This window comes from Bos indicus, chromosome 5 (genome assembly GCF_029378745.1).
Source record: "Bos indicus isolate NIAB-ARS_2022 breed Sahiwal x Tharparkar chromosome 5, NIAB-ARS_B.indTharparkar_mat_pri_1.0, whole genome shotgun sequence".
Taxonomy (NCBI): Eukaryota; Metazoa; Chordata; class Mammalia; order Artiodactyla; family Bovidae; genus Bos; species Bos indicus.
Genome location: NC_091764.1, coordinates 98431447 through 98457181, shown reverse-complemented (window position 1 = coordinate 98457181; position 25735 = coordinate 98431447). Strand labels below are relative to the sequence as shown.

At 40.8% G+C, this 25735-nt stretch overlaps 1 protein-coding gene across 2 annotated transcripts; it reads left to right on the top strand.

Moving 5' to 3' along the window:
* Positions 1-5096: 5096 nt before the first annotated feature.
* Positions 5097-24822, top strand: LOC109558811 (salivary acidic proline-rich phosphoprotein 1/2-like). Of its 2 annotated transcripts, none has more exons than XM_070790079.1 (4): positions 5097-5240; positions 6117-6152; positions 7086-7339; positions 24730-24822. In XM_070790079.1, the coding sequence occupies exons 1-3, from the start codon at positions 5177-5179 to the stop codon at positions 7307-7309; spliced, it is 324 nt and encodes a 107-aa protein (XP_070646180.1). In that variant the 5' UTR covers positions 5097-5176; the 3' UTR covers positions 7310-7339; positions 24730-24822. The 2 variants fall into 2 exon arrangements, with proteins under 2 accessions (XP_070646180.1, XP_019815689.1); XM_019960130.2 differs by lacking the exon at positions 24730-24822 and adding an exon at positions 8453-8545.
* Positions 24823-25735: the final 913 nt, after the last annotated feature.

Here is a 25735-nt window from a genome sequence, read left to right as displayed (position 1 = left end):
GGTGAAACTGGAGCCTATTATACAGAGTGAGGTAAGCCAGAAAGAAAAACACCAATACAGTATACTAATGCATATATATGGAATTTAGAAAGATGGTAACAATAACCCGGTGTACGAGACAGCAAAAGAGACACTGATGTATAGAACAGTCTTTTGGACTCTGTGGGAGAGGGAGAGGGTGGGATGATTTGGGAGAATGGCATTGAAACATGTATAATATCATATATGAAATGAGTCGCCAGTCCAGGTTTGATGCACGATACTGGATGCTTGGGGCTGGTGCACTGGGACGACCCAGAGAGATGGTATGGGGAGGGAGGAGGGAGGAAGGTTCAGGATGGGGAACACATGTATACCTGTGGCGATTCATGTTGATGTATGGCAAAACCAATACAATATTTTAAAGTTAAAAAAATAAAATAAAATAAAAAATAAAGGAAAAAAAAAGTCAGAGGAACCAGACATCAAATTGCCAATATCCGTTGGATATCAGAAAAGCAAGAGTTCCAGAAGAATATCTATTTCTCCTTTATTGACGATGCCAAAGCCTTTGACTGTGTGGACCTAACAAACTATGGGAAATTCTTCAAGAGATGGGAATACCAGACCATCTGACCGACCTCTTGAGAAACCTGTATGCAGGTCAGGAAGCAACAGTTAGAACTGGACATGAAACAACAGACTAGTTCCAAATCAGGAAAGGAGTACTACAAGGCTGTATATTGTCACCCTGCTTATTTAACTTATCTGCAGAGTACATCATGAGAAACAGCTGGGCTGGAAGAAGCACAAGCTGGAATCCAGATTGCCAGGAGAAATAGCAATAACCTCAGATATGCAGATAACACCACCCATATGGCAGAAAGTGAAAAAGAGCTAAAGAGCCTCTTGATGAAAGTGAAAGAGGAGAGTGAAAAAGTTGGCTTAAAGCTCAACATTCAGAAAACTAAGATTGTGTCATCCGGTCCCATCAACTTCATGGCAAATAGAGGGGGAAACACTGGAAACGGTGGCAGACTTTATTTATGAGGGCTCCAAGATCACTGCAGGTGATGATTGCAGCCATGAAATTAAAACACGGTTACTCCTTGAAAGAAAAGTTATGACCAAACTAGACAGCATATTAAAAAGCAGAGACTTGACTTTACCAGCAAAGGTCCATCTAGTCAAAGTTATGGTTTTTCCAGTAATTCTGTATGGATGTGAGAGTTGGATTCTAACGAAAGCTGAGCCCAGAAGAATTGATGCTTCTGAACTGTGGTGTTGGAGAAGACTCTAGAGAGTCCCTTTGACTACAACCAGTCCATCCTAAAGGGGATCAGTCCTGAATATTCGTTGGAAGGCCTAATGCTGAAGCTGAAACTCCAATACTTTGGCCACCTGATGCAAAGAACTGACTCATTTGAAAAGACCCTGATGCTGGGTAAGATTGAAGTCGGGAGGAGAACGGGATGACAGAGGATGAGAAGGCTGGATAGCATCACCGACTCAGTGGACATGAGTTTGAGTAAACTCCGGCATTAGTGAAGGACAGTGAGACCTTCATGCTGCAGTCCTTGGGGTCACAAAGAGTTCGACATGACTGAGTGAGTGAACTTAACTACATAGGAATCACAAAAAGTACCATTTTGGATTAAAGAGGTAAATGTGATTTATTGCCTCAAAACACATGTGTGTCTATATGACGTTGAAGTAGAGAAGCAGGAAGGGAATGTATGTAATAGTGGGATGGGGAATAGGGGTGTTTACGGTAGTAAGATAGGCAAAACAGTCTGAACCAGGACATAAAACACATAGACATAAAAGAAAAAAGAAGCTTAATTACATCAAAATTTGAAGTATTTATTTAAAAAAACCCAAAAACAAAATTAAAAGACATTCATATTAGGAACTAGGAGCAAATATTTATAGACTATATCTCATGCACTGTGTAGATATCCATAACATATGATAAACCCAAAAATAAGAATACTTCAAAAAATATGAAAATGAATAAATATGATTACACACCTGGCACACTAGCTGCTAGAAGAGACTGTCAGCAGGATTGCCAAACCAAATGGGTTTTTGATCATTGTTTCAAGTTTGAAGCTCTTTGTCTAGAAATGTGCTGAACCAGCCTAGACTAAGCTGAGAAGCTAAGGGTGAAAGCTGTGTTCATGCCTGGGTGTATGCTTCCTTACTCTGAAGTCATCTTGAAAACTGTTAAACTATGAGATGGATGGTGGCCCTACTCATAGGAGTTGTGCACGGCTTTAATTTACATTGACCTCTACACTCACACAGCCATCTCAGCCTGACTCGTGTACTGCTGAAACCTGGAGGCAGCAATTCATACTCCAGGAAATCTGACCTTCACTTATTCAGATTCATCACCCAACCAGGAACACACTACAGAGGCTTTGGCGGGGTCTGATCATTGGACCTTTGCTGTCTTAAATGATAGTGATTATTGCTCTTTAGGTATTAATACTGTCTGCACTCTGTATTCTTGGAACAGTTTAGCCTCATATACTTTATTCAAAATGTATCTTTCTAGCAGTCAGAGATAGATATGAACTCTAAGTACACACACACAAGGACACATAAAAAGGTCAATAATCATACAAAAGGAATTTAACTGTAGCTGATATCAAGAAGAGACACAATTAGATTAAGTATTTTTGTGCATATTAGAGTTATAAAAAGATAAAAGTAACATATCAAGGACTTGAGAGGATGTGAGCAAGCCAGTACTTTCATGAACTGCTCCTATTTCTTTAAATTATCATAGTTATCTTTGAGAGGTTAACACTTGCTACCTGCATACATTTTGACCCAGAATTTAAATTTTGGTATACACTGGTTATATACAGAGTATTCTCCATAAAATACACAAAAATGGGACTTCCTTGGTGGCACAGTGGATAAGAATCTGCCTGCCAATGCAGGGGACACAGAGTCAATCTCTGGTCCAGGAAGTTCTTACATGGGGCGGAGCAACTAAATCTGTGTGCCACAATTACTGAGTCCCATGTTGTAACTGCTGAAGCCTGTGGATCTAGAGCCTATGTTCTGCAACAAGAGAATCCACTGCAATGAGAAACCCACACACTGCAACGAAGAGTAGCCCCTGCTTGCTGTAGCTAGAGAAAGCCCACATACATCAAAGACTCAGTGCAGCCAAACATAAATAAATAATTTTTTTTTTTAAAGATAAGTCCACCTGGAGGAAAAGCGAGTCATTCATTAACCATTTCAACAAAATCCTTCTTTTAAGGATATCTGCTTCCTTCCTTCTTCCATGTCTTCATACAACTAGGAGGGAGATATGTGTTCCTTTAGATTCCATATAGAAGAAGTTATGGTTTTATTTCTCTTTGAATTCAGAGGAAGAGCCATTGAAAGTTTCAGACCCCCCTATGCTGCTGACATAGTGGTGAGCAGAATCTACAGACACATGGACACGGAGATGGCGAGAAATGCCTTCTGCGGCTGTCATCGCTGGAGACCAGAACCTGGGAGACACTCTCAGGCAAAAGACTGAAAGCAGTGCAGGAGATTTACAAATACACATTTTGATAGACAATTCCTTGGCCAGGCTTTCTCTCTGGGCTTTCTAAAGTTTAGAGTTATTGTGATTAAAGAATCAAAGTTTTGCCCAGCTAAAAGAGGCATCCACAATTTTAACCAACACTATGCCTCCCCAGAGAAATTCGTATCATTGTGCTCAAAGTTGCAAAGACATGATCTTCATTGTCGTGGTGTTTGTACCAGCAACCAAAAAAAAAAAAAAAAAAAATTTCTATAAAGCTTCTTTTTATGAAGCCAGAAGAATAAGATACTAGAAATTTGTGTGAATGTATTGCTGATTTTAAAGCAAACTAATGTATATGGGGAAAAAATTTTTTTTCAACTCACCTGTTAAGATCAGAGGAAAAGTTTAGCAACTGTAAAGAGGAATGCAGGTAATCAAAAAAAAAAAAAAAAAAAAGTTTGGAAACCCAATACCTCATTATGAAATTTTTAAATAAAAGTCAACAAATCTAGTGAAGAATAGGCCTTAATTAAACAATAACACAAAAATCCTCCAAAATGCATAACAAAAAATAAGCTACAAATGAAGGTTAAATATAGTGGCTGGATTAAGGAGTGAAAATACCAAAAAATAAGTTTCATGGAGACAGTGGGGAGAATGAGTGTCAGAATATTCTAGACAAAATTCCTTGTGTTTAAGAATAATCTGAGAAAACATGTTCTAACATGTAAACTCACTGAAAAATATAAGATCAAGGCAATGAAACCAAAGATTTGAAAGGAATATAAGACTGTCTTTTGGGAGTTCATAAGTATGGCTATTAAATTATCAGTGGAAGACAGGGAGGTTAAAAATATTTCATCACAGAAATAAGCCAAAAAGAATCTCACAAAGAATCTAGAAAAGAGAAGAAGTCCTAGAGATATAGAATAACATGCTCCATTCAAGGAGTGTATATTCATTTCCTTCAGTCCTACAAGTCCTGTTGTAGATTTTGTGTCTGCCTTTGCTTTTACTAACTATTGTAAGTCCTAAGATATTGAAAAGAATAGAATGTCTTAGGTTACCTTGTTGGACAACTCCAATAATTTCCTATCAGGGACCAGATAGACCTGGATGATATCTGGTGGCCTGAAAATGCTGAGGGTCAGCCTTCTGCTGTCCACGTGTGCCCAAGGATGCTATCCACATATATTTCATAAATAACTTGAAATGATCTCTATCATCAAAATGTTTTGCAATGTATCATATACATAGGTAAACAAATACCAAAATGATGGAGTTTGGATGATATGAAGGCCAGAGATCACAGCCAAAACACACACAAATAATACTTGGAAGGACAAAGAAATGCATTCACCAAAAAGACTGAAAATCAAATGATGACAGAGCAGTTCTGTATCTGTGCTGAATGCTTGGACATTCTCCCTCAAACGCTTTGCCCACATCACATGTTGTATCTTTTAGAAATGACACAATAATAACATTCTATCCATTCCATCCTGCTGGGATTAGTCCCAGCAATAACCCTGTCTAACCGGTGACAAGATCTGCCCAGTATAGAATTCAAAGATACCATTGTTATGATCCCTTTTATAAAGGAACCTGCCTGGCTTCTCCCAGTGCAGAGTTGAGAGCAAATCCAGAGCTTCTTCCAAGATGCTACTGATCCTGCTCTCAGTGGCCTTGCTGGCCCTGAGCTCAGTTCAAGGCTCAGATTCTGGTAAGAATAAAGGGGGATGGTGCTGAGACTCTGTCTGGGGCTTGGGGGATCACACTGCAGTGAGAAAGCTTGTAAAGAGGAGAAATAAGTGAAAGATATGGCTGCAGTGTGCTTAAAATAAGAGGAAGGCCCTTCACCTCCTCTATGATGTGAAGGCCTCAAACTTAGTACGACTGGAAACCAGCACTGAATTTTTAACCAGAGGAATGATAAATTAAGATTTATCTCTGTGCTATGAAGGATGCATTGCAAAAAGACAAGACTGGAACAGACAAGGTCCCTCATGAAGATGCTATGATAATCAAAGTAGGCAGTGGATGAAAGTGGCCTTGCGAGGGGATGCCAGATGGATGGAGGAGGTGAAGCCCATTCAGAGATATTTCAGAGACAGAGATGAAAGTAATAAATCTCTGTGTCTACATAGAAATATGGGGATTCCAGGGCACAGTGGTCTCATTTTACTCCCACCAATATTTAGTATTTCAGAATGTTGTGCCCAATATGGCAAGATTGTATCCACATGTTTACTCCTGGTCCTTCTACCTTGAGAAGCCATGTTAATATAAGTAAAGTATTCCATAAATTGAGGGCAGAAGGATACTAAAACATAACACTGAAATATTCCAGCATTTAACCTAAACTAGTATTAGGGTTTAAGGGATCCTAGGAAGGATAAAAAGGCCTCTTTTGAGTTCAAGGTTGATCCTCAGCACAGTAATAACCCTGCCATGCTTTCATATCCTCTTCCTTTTGCAAAGGCATCAGAGATGATAGTTGAAAATTTATAATATCTTAGAGTATATAGAGTGTGCCCTTTTACTGTAGAACATTATGAACCCTGAAGGATATAGGCTCATCTTCTGCTTCTTTTCCTAGAAAGCAGCAGTGAAGAGTTTCGGAGAACCGTATTAGGTAAGTCGCAATTAATCCTCCCTCATATTTCTTTTTTTCATTAGCAGCTTTTCAGTTCTCCGATGTCTTGTTATCATCATTACCTTGTGAAGAGTTATAATCAGTGATAGAAACACTAAAAATAAAGGCAATCCTTTCTAACCTTGGTCTTGGGGACCACGAGCAACACTCTAACATGATGTCTAGCCTGGATGACACTGGCTATGCTGCCTGTTCCCTCAGGCCAGAAATGATTGTTGAGAGAGGACAACAAAGGGAAGGAGTCACAATTCTGACTCCTGCAGCCTACTGAGAGCCAACCCCTCCACTGACTGTTTCCTTCTTCCTCAGTATTCTTCTCTTTAAATGTATGGTTTAGAAAAAATGCAAAGAAGCTAGGTCTGGTTCATTTTTCCTGTTTCTCTGCTCAGCTGTGTCACAGTACCTAATTAAAATTGGCAAGTTATTTAAAGATCCAGTATAGGCCATCGTGTTCTCTCTCTCTCTCTCTCTCTCTCTCTCTCTCTCTCTCTCTCTCTCCTATTATTTGCTCCACCTGGTTTTAGAGCCAGAGGGTTCCATATACACTCTCCACAGGCCAGACTTGGAGTCACAGTTGGCAGGTTACGTCAGTGACACAAAATATATCTGGAAGCATAACTGACATGATTAATCCCTTTGCTTTTCTTCTGTCCTTGTAGATACTGTCTGCCAATTCTAAGATATCCATCACCTTTTTGCCAAATTGTTTTTCTCCAGAGCAAAGAACTAAGACTCAATGTCACTAGTATGTGGGTGAACAGGAGTACTGCAAAAACAAGTGAATAGGAAGGAAGCTGGTAGTTGAGAGATGGGTTTTGGAGAAAGGGACTGTCTGAAAAGTTTATGAGAGATCAAAATGAGAGGGGAGCCTTCCATCACCTAGTTCCTCTCTTTTTGTGCCATACCCTGTAGATAGAACCAGCTCAGACTCAAGCTCAGATGAGGATTTTTTCATACGACGTCCTGGAAAACACAGAGAACGCAGAGGACCACCACCTTCTCCTAATGATGAAAACGAAGATGAGGAAGCTCCACCAGGGCCACCCCCACCAGGGCCACCCCCACCCAGTGATGAACCTCAGCCAAATCCACCCCCACCAGAGGAGCAACCTGAGCAGAGTTCAGATGAGGACTGACTATCCAAGTAATCTGAAAGTCATTAACAGGTACGACTCCAGCTCACTCTCCATCAAGGGCCCTAACCCTACAGATCTCACACTTTAATGAGTCACTGAATCAACAGAAAATATGTGAAAATTGCATAGTCCTGGACACAGGTTTTAAAGATTTCTATTCAGATAGTCTAAAAAAGGTAGCAAAACCTCATATTTATTACAAGCTACCCAAGGTGATTCCCATTTTGAGAAACAAGGATCATATATCGCCTTTTCCCCGATGACCACCTGTCTTAAAGTGGGCTGGTGATGAGGAAGTACAGGCACGTTCTCCCTTGTCCTTTTCTCTCCTACTCCTCTGGTTCAATGACCTTCTCTTCTCAAGTTGCCACCTGACAGGCTTCTCAGGTCCAGGGTCCCTACTAAATGATACTTTAATTTTATGTTGCTAAATTTATCTAGCTAAAATATTTCCTTTTCAATTAGTATATGGTCAAGGTAAAAAAAAAATAACTGGACAGAAAAGTATGAGGCTAACTCTTAAAGGCATCCACATCCTACCTTCCAACTCCCTTCCCCAAAGGCCACCACAGTTAACTCTTGAACATCTTCTTGGAAACACTTACACCCTTTAAAACATAACTATACATTTTATCCACAAATGATGTCTTACTTTATGCAGATTAATAGGTTGCTTATTTCAAATAACATAGTTGTTAAAAATATTCGTAACAGTTCATTGAGCTATATGGGTCCGTTTAATCCTCATTTTGTTTACTTTTTAATTTTGCTATTCCATTGTCTGGCTGTGCCATGATTTCTTTAACCAACGCTTTATCAATGGACATTTAGGCCAGTTTCAGTTTTTCACTAGTTAAAAATTGGTTGCAGTAACCATCTTTGTAAATACATATTTGAACACTTTAAATAGCAACCAAGAGATAAACAAGCTAAGAACAACCTTTTATCTTGAAAGCAAGATTTTAGACCACATGATCCATTTGGTACATAAAAATGACAAATCAAAAGAAATTTGTAAGGAAACAGGAAAGGGAAGAAGAAGAGAAGGGAAATGTGGGCTCTTGGCTACTTCCCTTCACTGTTACCTGCAAGGATTAGAAACCACCTGTCCACTTTGTGTCTATCTCCTCTTTTGCTTTTCAGAGCATGAGTATGAACATAGCAGTCCTTCAGAAAGCCATGACATTGGAAGAAGGCACTCTGTCTTCAATTTACCAATAAAATAATCAGCATCCAGTTTCTAAGTGTCACGTCTCATTCTGGGTGTTTGTGAGTCTGAAATTTGAGGGCCATGAACATGTTCTCACTGAAGCTTCCAGCAGCATTCTTCCTGGACTGTCTTCTTAGAAAAATTTTCCCTTTGTTCTTTGCTTGGGGACCGGAATGTGTATCTCCTTTCTTCCTCCTGTTGCCTCCCCCTTCCACCTGACACCTTTATTCAGAAGCCAGGTGCCTTCCCTGTCCTTCCCTGGTTTCTATTAGTACTAATGTGATGTTTTTATTATTTTCACACCTTTCTAATAATTTTAGGGAAATAAAGAAAATATTGCAAATATGAAGAAGTGGCAAGACCTGAGGGAAGCCTTAAAATTTCCAAAAGAATTGATCCCGGTTTCTAGTAAAATAAATGTGATTCTAGGTCCCTATTCCCTCAAGCCCATTACCACATCCCCCTCTTTTAAATCATTTCTCAGTTTTCTTTCTAGATCCTCCACCTTTCTATAACTGTGAGTCAGTTTCATAAAGGAGATGACATGTTGTTTCTAAAAAGCAAGGAAAATTGGGGGTTCTTCAGACATGAGTTTATCTTATCTGCTTTTATTAGCTCTGGACTTTTAGAAAGCTACTTCAACTCTCAGAGCCTTAGTTTCCCTATCCATATAGTGAGGATAATATTAATACCTATCCTAGGCACGAAGAGTAACAAATACCATACATAAAAACTAGCAGAGGAACTTCCCTGGTGGTCTGGTGGCTAAAACTTTAATCTCCCAATGCAGGGGACCTGGTTCAATCCGTGGTCAGAAAACGAGATCACACATACTCAACTGTAGATTCCCATACTGCAACTAAGATGTAGACAGCCAAATAAGTAAAAATAAATACTCCTTTTAAACACTGGCAAAGATTGCCTTCACCACTTCCTAATAATTACTATAGGGAAGGCTAGTACATGTGAAATTGTAAGAAATTAAATACTTCTCAAATTAAACTGTTCATATTGCTTTGTCAGAAGGTCAAATGACAATATTTTCTCTTTTTATCTTTATTATTTTTTATTTAAATTTATTTATTTTAATTGGAGGCTAATTACTTTACAATATTGTATTGGTTTTGCCATACATTAACATGAATCCGCCACAATATTTTCTGACAATGCCTCTTCCAAATTCAAAAACAATGAAAAATGCTTTGCTTTCTGGTAGCACTTTCTGGGGTCTTTCCATCTGTGTGATACTATTTCTGATACTGATTCTGTCATGGAACATTGATAACTTCCACTCACTTCCATTTCTTAAAAGTTGGAAAATATTCCTGGGTTAAAAGACACTCTTAAAATGAGCATTAACAAAATCAATATTTAAAAAGAAACCTGACATTGAGGCTGTTGACATCAAGTGAAAAAACAAATGTTTCGATTCCATCAAAGGCTCCCCTACCTTGAAATCACATAGAATGAGAATCTGCCTAGGATGGAAAGCAGCCCATTCATGAACATCTCTGGCAAAGACTGACAAATCTTATGCACTAGAAAGAGGGGCTCTCAGGAACATTCCTTCAGAGCCAGATTCATCCTAACTCCAGGTCTACTCGCTATACTTCTGTGAATGAATGCTGAGCATGATTTTATTTTTTACCTACAAGCTCAGACTATTATGCTGAACAGAAGTTAACTGAAACAAATATTTTACTTAAACTGCTTCTTGAGTTATTCGTGTTTAAATGTAATATAGAACTTCTCATGGTGGATTGTAGCTTTGGACTGTATTTTCGATTCTGATTTTGGCATCTACTAAAAGTAATAGAACCTTAAGCTTTCTGTCAGCAAAATGATAAATACATTCTCTCATTTCAGAAAACTAGAATGCATTTCATCATTTCATTTAAATATGGCAAGTATTTTTTCCTATATGGCTAACAAACACATGAAAAGATGCTCAACATCACTCATTATCAGAGAAATGCAAATCAAAACCATTATGAGGTACCATTTCACACCAGTCAGAATGGCTGCGATCCAAAAGTCTACAAGTAATAAATGCTGGAGAGGGTGTGGAGAAAAGGGAACCCTCTTACACTGTTGGTGGGAATGCAAACTAGTACAGCCACTATGGAGAACAGTGTGGAGATTCCTTAAAAAACTGGAAATAGAACTGCCTTATGATCCAGCAATCCCATTGCTGGGCATACACACTGAGGAAACCAGAATTGAAAGAGACACGTGTACCCCAATGTTCATCACAGCACTGTTTATAATAGCCAAGACATGGAAGCAACCTAGATGTCCATCAGCAGATGAATGGATAAGAAAGCTGTGGTACATATACACAATGGAGTATTACTCAGCCATTAAAAAGAATACATTTGAATCAGTTCTAATGAGGTGGATGAAACTGGAGCCTATTATACAGAGTGAAGTAAGCCAGAAGGAAAAACATAAATACAGTATACTAATGCATATATATGGAATTTAGAAAGATGGTAACAATAACCCAGTGTACGAGACAGCAAAAGAGACACTGATGTATAGAACAGTCTTATGGACTCTGTGGGAGAAGGAGAGGGTGGGAAGATTTGGGAGAATGGCAATGAAACATGTAAAATATCATGTAGGAAACGAGTTGCCAGTCCAGGTTCGATGCACGATGCTGGATGCTTGGGGCTGGTGCACTGGGACGGCCCAGAGGGATGGTATGGGGAGGGAGGTGGGAGGAGGGTTCGGGATGGGGAACACATGTATACCTGTGGCAGATTCATTTTGATATTTGGCAAAACTAATACAATTATGTAAAGTTTAAAAATAAAATAAAATTAGAAAAAAAATTAAAAAAAAAATTTTGTCTAAAAAAAAATACTGCACCCCTCAACGACAAACACACACATAAGGGTGAGGTACTCTCAGAGGCTGCAGCATAGGCACCAGTGGTCACAGCAGGCTTTGAAAGTGTGGCAGCTGTGGGGTCTGGTACCCGGAGACTCCCTCCTGGACCACTGCTGCTGCTAAGTCACTTCAGTCGTGTCCGACTCTGTGGGACCCCATAGATGGCAGCCTACCAGGCTCCTCCGTCCCTGGGATTCTCCGGACAAGAGTACTGGAGTGGGTTTCCATTTCCTTCTCTTGGAGCACTAGAGGAGGCTTAATCACCAAGACTCCCATGGTGCCCCATCCTTAGGCCCCCTTTCAGCCCCACAGACGCACTTCAAGTGATGCCAGTTTGCAGCTGGACTGGGATTCTGCAGTGTGGGTCTCACTAAGGCCAGCATGTGCCTTTGCAGTCAAGGCCAGGAAACAACTGCACTGACTCTAAAACTATGACAGAGCCCACTTCGCATCACCCCACACACACCGTGAGTGGGTCCACTGGCGAGACAGGCCCTGGGGCTGCTGTCAGAGAGTGCCAGGGTTTGAGTGGACACAGGCCTGCCCACACTCTGAGGAAGGGGTGGGAGACTGAGGGAAGGGGGAGTCCGCAGTCCACCTTCCACACAACACCTCCAGGTGCGCAGGAGAGTCAAGGGACCCAAGGACAGAAGAAGGAGAGCCATCTGCTTTCCCAGACATCCATCACTCCTGTGGGACGGCCTAAGCCCAGCCTTGGAGAGCACAACATCACCACATCCAGCACTTCTGCAAGTCTTAACAAGACCTTCATCAATTGCTGTGTTCTACCCAGCTCTGACTTTCATGTAGAGTTCCTACTGAAAATGGCATAAAGCATAGAGAACTCAATTAACCCAGGTTAGAAGAAAATAATGTGGAAAATCTTCTCTCCTCACCCCTACAAGGCTCCAGCTGTGGACCTAACACTGGTAACACTGATCTGTTACAGAAAAAGAGGCTCCAATAGGGGTTGAAAATGATTTCTTGTTTCAGCCAGTCTTCCACCCTCAGCAAGACAAATTAGTAGGTTTTGACAGGACCCTCAGTTGTTTCACAAACTATGTGCTGCTTTCTTATTGAAGAAATTTCAAAACTCTGCTTTTTAGAAATGTTTCAAATGTGTTTCACAATTAGCACCCTTTTTACTACCAAGATAATTTTTGTTCCAAAGCCAAGAAACCCAACTAATTGGCTCATGTGGAAAAGAAACAAACAGAATATCAAATAAAAGGGACATCAAACATGAGTGGATTCAAAGGCTCAATATTTTCAAAAGGCTTTAATCAGCCATGATTATTTTCATCTGAACCCCCTTCCCATATCCCTTCCCATCCCATCCCTCAGGGTTGTCCCAGTGAACAGGCCCTGAGCACCCTGTCTAATGCATCGAAGCTGGACAGATGATATATTTCACTTACGGTAATATACATGTTTCAGTGATAATCTCTCAAATTCATCCCACCCTCGTCTTCTCCCACGGAGTACAAAAGTCTGTTCTTTACATCTGTGTCTCTTTTGCTGTCTTGCATATAGGGACACATGTACACCCATGGCTGATTCATGTGAAAGTATGGCAAAAATCACTACATATTGTAAAGTAACTAGCCTCCAAATAAAATAAATAAAAGGCTTTAAATAATCAGTCTTCCCATGTGACTTTAATTTTTCCACCAGGCATATTGACAGCTGAGCGTCATTCTCCCTCTGGCCCAGTCACTTCATTTTTCCTGGAGATATGAGTAATTGCCCTCCACTCTTTCCGAATAGCATATTGGACACCTTCTGACCTGGGTGCCTTATCTCCCATTGTCATATCTTTTTGTGTTTTCATACTGTCCATGGGGTTCTCCAAGCAAGAATACTGGAGTGGATTGCCTTTACCTTCTCCAGTGGACCACATTTTGTCAGAACTCTTCCCTATGACCCATCTGTCTTGGGTGTCCCTGCTTGGCATGGCTCAAAATTTCATTGAGTTACGCAAGCCCCTTTGCCACGACAAGGCTGTGATGCATGAAGGGGATCAGCTGTAGGCAAGAATCCCTTAGAAGAAACAGAGTGGCCCTCAGAGTCAACAAAGAAGTCAGAAATGCAGTACTCCGGTGCAATGTCAAAAAGGACAGAATAGTCTTGGTTCATTTCCAAGGCAAACCATTCAACATCAAAGTAATCCAAGTATTTGCCCTAACCAAAGAAGCTGAAGTTGACTAGGTCAACGAAGACCTATAAGACTTTCTAGAACTAACACCAAAAGAAAATGTCCTTTTCATCATCAGTTCAGTTCAGTTCAGTTCAGTTGCTCAGTCGTGTCCGACTCCATGACCCCATGAATCACAGCACGCCAGGCCTCCCTGTCCATCACCAACTCCCGGAGTTCACTCAGACTCACGTCCATCAAGTCAGTGATGCCATCCAGCCATCTCATCCTCTGTCGTCCCCTTCTCCTCCTGCCCCCAATCCCTCCCAGCATCAGAGTCTTTTCCAATGAGTCAACTCTTCGCCTGAGGTGGCCAAAGTACTGGAGTTTCAGCTTTAGCATCATTCCTTCCAAAGAAATCCCAGGGCTGATCTCCTTTAGAATGGACTGGTTGGATCTCCTTGCAGTCCAAGGGACTCTCAACAGTCTTCTCCAACACCATAGTTCAAAAGCATCAATTCTTAAGCGCTCAGCCTTCTTCACAGTCCAACTCTCACATCCATACATGACCACAGGAGAAACAATAGCCTTGACTAGACGGACCTTTTTTGGCAAAGTAATGTCTCTGCTTTTGAATATGCTATCTAGGTTGGTCATAACTTTCCTTCCAAGGAGTAAGCATCTTTTAATTTCATGGCTGCAGTCACCATCTGCAGTCATTTTGGAGCCCAGAAAAATAAAGTCTGACACTGTTTCCACTGTTTCCCCATCTATTTCCCATGAAGTGATGGGGCCGGATGACATGATCTTAATTTTCTGAATGTTGAGCTTTAAGCCAACTTTTTCACTCTCTACTTTCACTTTCATCAAGAGGCTTTTTAGTTCCTCTTCACTTTCTGCCATAAGGGTGGTGTCATCTGCATATCTGAGGTTACTGATATTTCTCCCAGCAATCTTGATTCCAGCTTGTGTTTCTTCCACTCAAAGTAGGAAGTCAAGAGATACCTGGAATAACAGGAAAATTTCACCTTGAAGTGCAAAATGAAGCAGGGCTCAGGCCAACAGAGTTTTGTCAATAGAACACACTAGTCACAGCAAACACCCTCTTCCAACAACACAAGAGACAACTCTACACATGGTCATCGCCAAGTAGTCAATACCAAAATCAGATTATGTTCTTGGCAGCTGAAGATTGCGAGCGTCTATACTGTCAGCAAAAACAAGGCCAGGAGCTGACTGTGGCTCAGATCATGAACTCCTTATGGCAAAATTCAAGCTTAACTTGAAGAAAGTAGCGAAAACCACTAGGCCATTCATCATCACTAGGCCATGATCTAAATCAAATCCCATATGATTATACAGTGGAAGTGGAAATTAGATTCAAGGGAGTTGGTCCGATAGATACAGTGCCTGAAAAACTATGGACAGAGGTACATAACACTGTGTAGGAGGCAATGACAAAACCATCTCAAAGAAAGGTTTTACAATGAAAAACACCATGAACAATGTTAAAAGATATTCAATATTTAGAAGAAAAACATTTATTAAATATATATCATACAGGACTGATACCCACAATATATAAAGAAAACAAACAATAAAACTACAAAAAAACCAACATGAATATGGATAAGTATGAAATCAGACCAGGCACTCTGACTGCTATAAGAGACTGCCAGGGTGATTCCCAAAGGTGTCTGGCTTCCTGGTCATTGTGTCAAGTCTGCAGCTTTGTTTGGAAATTTATTGAATCAGCCAAAACTAGGCTGAAAGGCTAAGGATAATAATTGTGCTGATGTCTGCTTGTTTACTTGCAGTCCTTTTAAAAACAATAAAACTATGAGATGGATGATAGCACGCCAATAGGAGGTGTGCATGTTTTTAATCCACATTGGCCTCTACACTCACACAGCCATCTCAGCCTGACTTGTGAACTGCTGAAACCTAGAGTGAGCAGTTGATCTTTCAGAAATTCTGGCCCTTATAGTTCAGGCTCTTCATCCATAAGCAGGAATGCACTGGAGAGGCTGTGTGGGACTCTAAACATTGAACTTCCACTGTGGAATGCTGATCGCTGAATGAGATATTCTGATTGGTCTTCCATCTCTATTCTTAGAAAAGATTTGTCTGATATGACTTACTCAAATTCTTTGATTTATACAATACACCTTGGTACTTCTTTTATGAGATACATACAGATTTGTTAAAGAATGGTAGGGCATCTAGGGAGGGAAAAAATTGAGTAATAATTTTAAAAGGGAAATGGGATGTAGTGGGCTCAAAGATATGGGGACTTGGAAAAACATTCATTTTCTTAGCAAGAAGATTAGTTATTTTAGACTTTCTTTTTTGTTTGTTTGTTTTTCTTTAATTTTTATTGTGTATTGGTCTATAGTTGATTTCACTCTCCTCTCCTTTTTCACTGTCTTTCACTCTTTCACTAAGGAGAGTGAAAAAGCTGGCCTAAAACTCATTATTCAGAAAACTAAGATCATCGTATCTGGTACCATCGCTTCATGGCAAACAGATGGGGAAACAATGGAAACAGTAGGAGACTTTATTTTTGGGGCTCCAAAATCACTTCAGATGGTGACTGCAACCATGAAATTTAAAGATTCTTCCTCCTTGGAAGAAAAGCTATGACCAAACTAGACAGCATATTAAAAAGCAGAGACATTACTTTACCAACAAATCTCTGTCTAGTCAAATCTATGGTTTTTCCAGTAGCCATGTATGGATGTGATAGTTGGATTGTATAGAAAGCTGAGCGCCAAAGAAGTGATGCTTTTTAACTGTGGTGTTGGAGAAGACTCTTAAGAGTCCCTTGCACTGCAAGGTAATCCAAATAGTCACTCCTAAAGGAAATTAGTCCTGAATATTCATTGGAAGGACTGATGTTAAAGCTGAAACTCCAATACTTTGGCCACCTGATGTACAGAATGGACTCATTGGAGAAGACCCTGATGCTGGGAAAGATTGAAGGCAGAAAGAGAAGGTAACCACAGAGGATGAGATGGTTGGATGGCATCACCAACGTGATGGACAGGAGTCTGATTAAGCTCCCGGAGATGGTGATGCACAGGGAAGCCTGGTGTGCTACAATCCATGGGGTCACAAAGAGTAGACATGAGTGAACAATTGAAATAAACTGATAGTTGATTTACAATGCTCTGTCACTTTCACGTGTACAGCAATGTTATTCGCATGTCAGTCAGTTCACTCACCCAGTCTTGTCCGACTCATGCAACCCCATGGACTGCAGCACGCCAGGCTTGTTTAGTTCCTTTTCACTTTCTGCCATAAGGCTGGTGTCATCTGCATATCTGAGGTTATTGATATTTCTCCCGGCAATCTTAATTCCAGCTTGTGCTTCATCCAGCCCAGCATTTCTCATGATGTACACTGCATACAAGTTAAATAAGCAGGCTGGAAATATACAGCCTTGATGTACTCTTTTTCCTGTTTGGAACCAGTCTGTTGTTCCATCTCCAGTTCTAACTGTTGCCTTCTGACCTCCATACAGATTTCTCAAGAGGCAGATCAGGTGGTCTGGTATTCCCATCTCTTTCAGAATATTCCACCGTTTGTTGTGATCCACACAGTCAAAGGCTTTGGCATAGTCAATAAAACAGAAATAGACATTTTTCTGGAACTTTCTTGCTTTTTCAATGATCCACCGGATGTTGGCAATTTGATCTCTGGTTCCTCTGCCTTTTCTAAAACCAGCTTGAACACCTGGAAGTTCACAGTTCATGTATTGTTGAAGTCTAGCTTGGAGAATTTTGAGCATTACTTTACTAGCGTGTGAGATGAGTGCAATTGTGTGTTAGTTTGAGCATTCTTTGGCATTGCCTTTCTTAGGGATTGGAATGAAAACTGACCTTTTCCAGTGCTGTGTCCACTGCTGAGTTTTCTAAATTTTCTGGCATAGTGACTACCACACATTTACAGCGTCATCTTTTAGGATTAGAAATAGCTCAACAGGAATCCCATCACCTCCACTAGCTTTGTTCATAGTGATGCTTTGAACACTTTGGATACTGGAATGACAAACCACTCCAGTATTCTTGCCTTGAGAACCCCATGAACAATATGAAAAGTTATTTGCATATACATATACAAATGTCTATTCCTTTTCAGATTCTTTTCTCATGTAGATTATTGTATATTATCGAAACAAGTTCCCTGTAGATCCTTATTGATTATCAATATTATATATAGTATATATAGTAGTGGGAATATGTTAATCCCAAGTTTGGCCCTGCTCATAGCCCTGCGATCCAGGTTGGGTAAAGGATTAACTTTATTTTTAGGAGCTCTAACGTGAATCAGTTCATGACAAGACAGTGATGTTAATAAGATGCCAGAGAAATGAAAAGTTGTTACCAGAAATAAAAGGGATTGATTTGATTAAGGATTAATTGTTGTACAATTGTGCAGTTGAAAAACTTTCATTGTTGTCTTCTAGGAAAAGAAGTGGTAGTTTAAGAACAGAGCAGTTTCTAAATCCTTCAGGGCTCACAGCCATTCTACAGGGAAAGAAACATTTCCAGCCACAACCTGTTTGTTCTCTAAGTTAACTTTTGAACCCCAATCTGTGATGCTGTTGCAAAGGGAGGAAGATATGAAGGGGTGGTAGAGCTGCTTCTCTTTTGAGGATCAATCCTTTGAGGATTCAGCTCTCTTGTCCTGCCTGCTGCTGCTGCTGCTGCTAAGTCACTTCAGTTGTGTCCAACTCTGTGCAACCCCACAGACAGCAGCCCAGGAGGCTCCCCTGTCCCTGGGATTCTCCAGGCAAGAACACTGGAGTGGGTTGCCATCTCCTTCTCCAATGTAGGAAAGTGAAAAGTGAGAGTGAAGTCATGTCTGACTTTTAGTGACCCCATGGACTACAGCCTATCAGGCTGCTCCTCTGTCCATGGGATTTTCCAGACAAGGATACTGGAGTGGGTTGCCATTGCCTTCTCCACTTGTCCTGCCTAAGATCCCTCAAAACCTAAGGCTAATTTAGGTTAAGTGCTGGGGTATTTCAATGTCATATTGTAGTGTCCTTCTGTCCTCTTAATTCATTAAATACTTTACTTATATTAACATGGTTTCTCAAGGTTTCAGGACCAGGAGTAAACATGTGGATACGATCCTGCCCATATTGGGCACAGCACATAGAAATATTAAATGTGGGTGGGAGTAAAATGAGAGCATTGGGCCCTGGAATCTCTGCATCTCCATGCAGAAAGAGAGGGAGTCTCTCCCTCTGAGAAGGCTCTGAATGGGCTTCACTTCCTGCATCCATCTGGCATTCCCTAGCAAAGCCACCATTGTCCACCTCCTACCTCAATTACCATAGAATCTTCATGAGGGAATTTTGTTATTCCAGTCTTGCCTTTTTGTAATTCATCCTTCATTACAGTCAGAATGACCTTTGTAAAAAAACAGATTTTTCTTTGTCATTCCTCTGGTTAAAGTTCTGTATCAGGCTCAAACAGCACTTGAAATAAAATGATAGGCCTTGGCATCAGTGAGGATGTAAAGGGCCTCGTCCTTTTCTTAAGAACTTTGAAGTTCATCTTTCCTTTCATATATGTCTCCTCTTTACCAGCGTCCTGACTGAGGTGTGATCTTTCAAGTTAGAAGCAGAGTCTCAGCACTCTCTCCCTTTATTCTTACCAGAAACTGGGCCTTGAACTGAGCTCAGGACCAGCAAGGCCACTGAGTAGCATCTTAGAGGAAGCTCTGGAATGTTGTCAGCGCAGTGATGGGAGAAACCAGGCAGCTTCCTTAATAAAGGTGAACCAGAACAATGGTATCTTTGAGTTCTATACTGAGCAGCCCTTGTCACCGGATAGACATGGTTATAGTTGGGAATTAGCTCAGCAGAATGGAATGGATTGGATGTGCCTAGTGTCTTGTTTTCAAAAGGTGCAACATGCAACTGGGGAATTTGTATAGGATCAGTTTCCAAGCAGCCAGCACAGATACTAGAATTCTTCTGTCATGTTTGATCTTCTGTCTGTTCCTTGACACTCTTTCACTATCTTGCCCTTGTGTTCTTCATGTGTTTATGTGTGTGTTGACAGTGATTCTATAACCCAAAGTGAAGTTGGTCAATATCTTTGGCCATTATTATGACCAAAATCAATCATTCATGGTATTTGGGTACCTATGTACATGACACATAGCAGAACATTTTGATGATGTAGAGATTATATTGGTTTATCTTTGAAGTGTGTGTGGAGAACCCATGCTTGTACACACCTGGAAAGCAGAAGGTTGACCCTCAGTCAGCTCAGGCCCCCAGAAGTCATCTAAGATTTTTTCATTCTAATAGGGAAGCTTGTCATTGCTGAACAAAGAAGGCCTAAGACTTTCTATTATTATTATTATCAGGAATTATAATATTTAGAAAAACAAAGGGGTACACAGAACTCACCATAGGATATCTAGGACAGAACAAGATGAATATAATTCCTTGAATAGATCATGTTATTTTATGTGTCTAAGGCTTCTTCCAGGCCCTTTCCTTTTTCTGAAATCTCCCATAAAATTCTATTTGATTTAATTTCTGCTAGGAAATATTTTTACCACCCTCCTGACCCTGTCTGCCACTGGGAATTTAGTGACCACAATTATGCACTCCAATTATGACAGTCTGATCCTCTCTTCATATATACAGTGGACTATTCCTCAGCCATTAAAAATTATAAAATAATGCCATTGACAGCAACATGGATGGACCTAGAGAGTGTCGTAAGTGAAGTAAGTCAGAGGAGAAATATTATATAACATCCCTTACTGGGTAATCTAAAAAGAAATGAAACAAATGAACTTGCAAAACAGAGAGACTCACAGGTTGAGTCCCCTGGTAGTTCACCTGAAACTACCACAACATTTTAAAGCAGCTATGCTGCTTTAAGTCGCTTTAAGTCGCTTCAGTCGTGTCCGACTCTGTGCGACCTCATAGACGGCAGCCCACCAGGCTCCCCCGTCCCTGGGATTCTCCAGGCAAGAACACTGGAGTGGGTTGCCATTTCCTTCTCCAATGCATGAAGGTGAAAAGTGAAAGTGAAGTCGCTCAGTCGTGTCCAACTCTAGTGACCCCATAGATTGCAGCCCACCAGACTCCTGGAGTGGGGTGCCATTGCCTTCTCCGATCATATACATAGGTAAACAAATACCATGAATGATGGAGTTTGGGCCATATACATCCCAAAGATCACAGCCAAAACACACACAAATGACAAGTGGAAGGACAAAGAAATGCACTCACCAAAAAGACTGAAAATCAGATGACAGAGTAGTTCTAATATCTGTGCTGAATGCTTGGACATTCTCCCTCAAAAGCTTTGCCCACGTCACATGTTGTACCTTTTACAAATGACACACTAATAACATTCTATCCACTCCATCTTGATGGGATAAGTCCCAACTCTAACTGTGTCTATCTGGTCACAAGATCTGCCCAGGATAGAACTCAAAGAAACCATTGTTCTGGTCCCCTTTACAAAGGAAGCTCCCTTGTTCCTCCCAGGACAGAGCTGAGAGCAAATCCAGAGCTTCTTCCAAGATGCTGCTGATCCTGCTCTCAGTGGCCTTGCTGGCCCTGAGCTCAGCTCAAGACCTGGTTTCTGGTAAGAATAAGGGGGAGGGTGCTGAGACTCTGCTTGGGGCTTGAGGGATCACACTGCAGTGAGGAAGCTTGTAAACATAAGGAGACATAAGTGAAAGATGTGTCTGCAGGCTGCTTAAAAGAAGAGGAAGGCCCTTCACCTCCTCTACGATGTGAAGGCCTCAAACTTAGTACCACTGGAAACCAGCACAGAATTTTTAAGCAGAGGGATGACAAATTGAGACTTTTCTCTGTGCTGTGAAGGATGCGTTGCAAAAAGGCAAGACTGGAACAGACAAGTTCCCTCATGAAGATGCTACGATAATCAAAGTAGGCAGTGGATGAAGGTGGCCTTGCGAGGGGATGCCAGATGGATGGAGGAGGTGAAGCCCATTCAGAGCTATTTTGGAGACGGAGACAAGAGTAATAAATCTCTCTGTCTACCTAGAGATATAGAGATTCCAGGGCACAGTGGTCTCATTCTACTCCACCCACGGGTAATATTTCAGAATGTTTTGCCCAATATGGACACGATTATATCCACGTCTTTACTCCTGGCCCTTTTACCTTGAGAAACCGCGTTAATATAAGTAAAGTATTTCATAAATTACAAGGGCAAAAGGACACTAAAATATCACACTGAAATTTCCAGCATTTAACCTAAACTGGCATGAGAGTTTGAGGAATCCTAAGAAGGATAAGAAGGTCTCTCCTCTTTTGAGTTTGTGGTTGACTCTCAACACAGAAACAGGTCTGCCATGCCTTCATGTCTTCATCCTTTTGCAACAGCATCAAGATGGCATCAAAACATTATAATATCTTAGAGTATATATAGAGTGCATCCCTTTTCCTATACAGCATCGTGAGCCCTGAAGGATATAGGCTCATCCTCTGCTTCTTTTCCTAGAAAGCAACAGTTAAGAGTCTCTGAGTACCGTACTAGGTAAGTTGCAATTAATCCTCCATCATCTTTCTTTTTTTCATTGGCAACTTTTTGTTCTCTGGTGTCCTATTATCATCATTATTTTGTGAAGAGTTATAATCAGTGATAGAAACACTAAAGATAAAGGCAGTCCTTTCTAACCTTGGTTTTCAGGGCCATGAGCAAGGTCCTAACATGAATAACATGATGTCTAGCCTGGATGACACTGGCTATGCTCCCTGTTCCCTCAGGCCAGAAATGATTGTTGAGAGAGGACAACAAAGGGAAGGAGTCACAATTCTGACTCCTACAGCCCACTGAGAGCCAACCCCTCCACTGACTGTTTCCTTCTTCCTCAGTGTTCTTCTTTCAATATGTCATCTAGTAAACCTGCAAAGAAGCCAGGTCTGGTTCATTTTTAGTCTGGTTTTCTGCTCAGCTGTGTCACAGTACCTAATTAAAATTTGCGAGTTGTTTAGTGACCCCTGTGTGGGCCATCATGTTGTCTCTCTCTCTCTGTCCTTTTCCTAGTATTGCTCCACCTGGTTTTAGAGCCAGAGAGTTTGACATATACTCTCAATGGGCAAGGCTTGGGGTCATAGTTGGCAGGTTATGTCAGTGACCCAAAATATATCTGGCAAGCATAACTGACATGATTAATCCCTTTGCTTTTCTTCTGTCCTTGTAGACATATTCTGGGAATTCTAAGATATCCAGCACCTTCTTTTTTGCCAAATTGAAGATACTCTTTTTCTCAAGAGCATAGAGCTAAGACTCAGTTTCATATATAGGGGTACTGCAATAAGAAGTGATAAGGAAGGATGTTAGTAGTCAAGAGGAGTACAGCAGAAAGAAGAAGTGAGTAGGAAGAAAGCTGGTATTTGAGAGTTGGGTTCTGGAGGAAAGAACTTTCCAAAAGTTTATCAAAGATCAAAATGAGAGTGGAGCCTTCCATCACCTAGTTCTCTCTTTGAACCAACTCAGATTTAAAGTCAGACAACGATTTTCCCAAACCACCTCCTGGAGGACCTGGAGGGCCACCACCTAGACCCCCTCCTGATGAGGAAGATGAAGGTGAGGAACCTCCACCAGGGCCACCTCCACAAGGGCCACCTCCACCAGGACCACCTCCACAAGGGCCACCTCCACCAGAGGAGCAACCTGAGGAGAATCCAGGTGAAGACTCACCATCCAAGTAATCTGAAAGTCATTGACAGGTATGACTCCAGCTCACTCTCCATCAAGGGCCCTAACCCTAAAAGTCTCACACTTTAGTGAGTCACTGAGTCAACAGAAAATATGTGAAAATTGCATAGTCCTGGACACAGATCCTAAAGGTGTCTATTCAGATAGTCTGAAATAAGGGAGCAAAACATTATAATCATTACCAGCTATCCAAGGTGATTTCAATTTTGAGAAGCAAGGAACATAAATACCCTTTTCTCCAATGACCACCTGTCCTAGAGTGGGTTCCTGATGAGGAAGTACACCATGTTCTCCCTTGTCCTTTTCTCTGCTCCTCCTCCAGCTCAATGACCTCTCTTCTCAAGTTTGCACCTGACCAGGCCTCTCAGTGGAGAAGGCAATGGCAACCCACTCCAGTACTCTTGCCTGAGAAATCCCATGGACAGAGGAGCCTGGTTGCGAAGACTCAGACATGACTGAGCGACTTCACTTTCACTTTTCACTTTCATGCACTGGAGAAGGAAATGGCAACCCACTCCAGTTTTCTTGCCTGGAGAATCCCAGGGATGGGGGAGCCTGGTGTGTTGCCATCTATGGGGTCGCACAGAGTCAGACACGAATGACATGGCTTAGCAGCACCAGCAGCAGGCCTCTCAGGTCCACTGTCCTGACTAAACAATACTTTAATTTTAGGTTGCTAAATTTATCTAGCTAAAATATTTCCTTTTCATTTAGTATATGGTCAAGGTAAAAAATAACTGAACAGAAAAGTATGAGGCTAACTCTGAAAGGCATCCACATCCTACCTTCCCACTTCCTTTCCCAAAGGCCATCACAGTTAACTCTTGAACATTGTCTTGGAATCACTTACACCCTTTTAAACATAATTGTCTTTTTTTTTTCCTTTTTTTAATTTTATGTTTTAACTTTACAATATTGTATTGGTTTTGCTATATATAAATGATGTCATACTTTAAGAAATTTTATAGGTTGCTTATTTAAAATAACATAGTTCTTAAAAATAGCCGTAACAGTTCATAAAGCTATATGGGTCCGTTTAATCCTCATTTTGTTTAGTTTTAAATTTCTGTAATTCCATTGTCTGGCTGTGCCATGATTTCTTTAACCAACCCTGCATCAGTGGACATTTAGGCCAGTTTCAGCTTTTCGCTAGTTAAAAATTGGTTGCAGTAACCATCTTTGTAAACACATATTTGAACACTTTAAACAGCAACCAAAAGATAAACAACCTAAGAACAACCTTTTATACTGCAAGCAACAATTTAGACCTTGCAATAAAACATTATTTATTAGGTGCACAAAAATGACAGATCAAAAGAAATTTGGAAGGAAACAGAAGAGGGAGGAAGAGAAGGGAAATGTGGGCTCTTGGCTACTTCCCTTCACTGTTATCTGCAAGGATTAGAAACCACCTGCCCACTTTGTGTCAATCTCCTCTTTTGCTTTTCAGAGCATGAGTGTGAACATACCAGTCCTTCAGAAAGCCATGACATTGGAAGAAGGCACTCTGTCTTCAATTTACCAATAAAATAATCAGCATCCAGGTTCTAAGTGTCACGTCTCATTCTGGGTATTTGTGAGTCTGAAATTTGAGGGCCAGGAACCCAACCTAGGAACATCCAACACCAGTTCACACTGATGCTTCCAGCAGCATTCCTCCTGGACTGAATTCTTAGAAGACATTTTCCCTTTGTTCTTTGCTTGGGGACCGGAATATGTATCTCCTTTCTGCCTCCTGTTGCCTCCCCCTTCCACCTGACACCTTTATTCAGAAGCCAGGTGCCTTTCCTGTCCTTCCCTGGTTTCTATAGCACTAAAGCGATGTTTTTATTATTTTCACACCTTTCTAGTAATTTTAGGGAAATAAAGAAAATATTGCAAATGTGAAGAAGTGGCAAGAGCTGAGGGAATCCTGGTTTCTAGTAAAATAAATGTAATACTAAGTCCCTATTCCCTAAAGCTCATTACCATGGTCCCCCCCTTTTAAATCATTTCTGTTTTCTTTCTAGATCCCCCACCTTTCTATAACAAAATATGAGTCATTTCATAAAGGAGATGGCATGTTGTTTTTATAAAGCAAGGAAAACCCCATTTGGGGTCTTCAGACATGAGTTTATCTTATCTGTTTTTATTAGCTGGACTTTTAGCAAGCTACTTCAACTTTCAGAGCCTTGGTTTCCCTATCCATATAACGAGGGTAATATTAATACCTACCCTACTACACGAAAAGTAACAAATACCATACATAAAAACCTAGCAGAGGAACTTCCCTGGTGGTCCAATATTTAAAACTCTAACCTCCCAAAGCAGGGGACCTGGTCCGATCCATGGTCAGAAAACTAGATCCCACATACTCAACTGTAGATCCCTATGCTGCAACTAAAACACAGCACAACCAAATAAACAAAAATATATATTCCTTTTAAACACTGGCATAGAATGCCTCCAACACTTCC

Bases quoted from the DNA above. Each gene is read 5' to 3' on its own strand.
- LOC109558811 (XM_070790079.1), top strand. From the start codon at position 5,177: ATGCTACTGATCCTGCTCTCAGTGGCCTTGCTGGCCCTGAGCTCAGTT. The intron at 5,241-6,116 runs GTAAGAATAAAG...TTCTTTTCCTAG, and splicing joins AGTTCAAGGCTCAGATTCTG to AAAGCAGCAGTGAAGAGTTT. The intron at 6,153-7,085 runs GTAAGTCGCAAT...CATACCCTGTAG, and splicing joins GTTTCGGAGAACCGTATTAG to ATAGAACCAGCTCAGACTCA.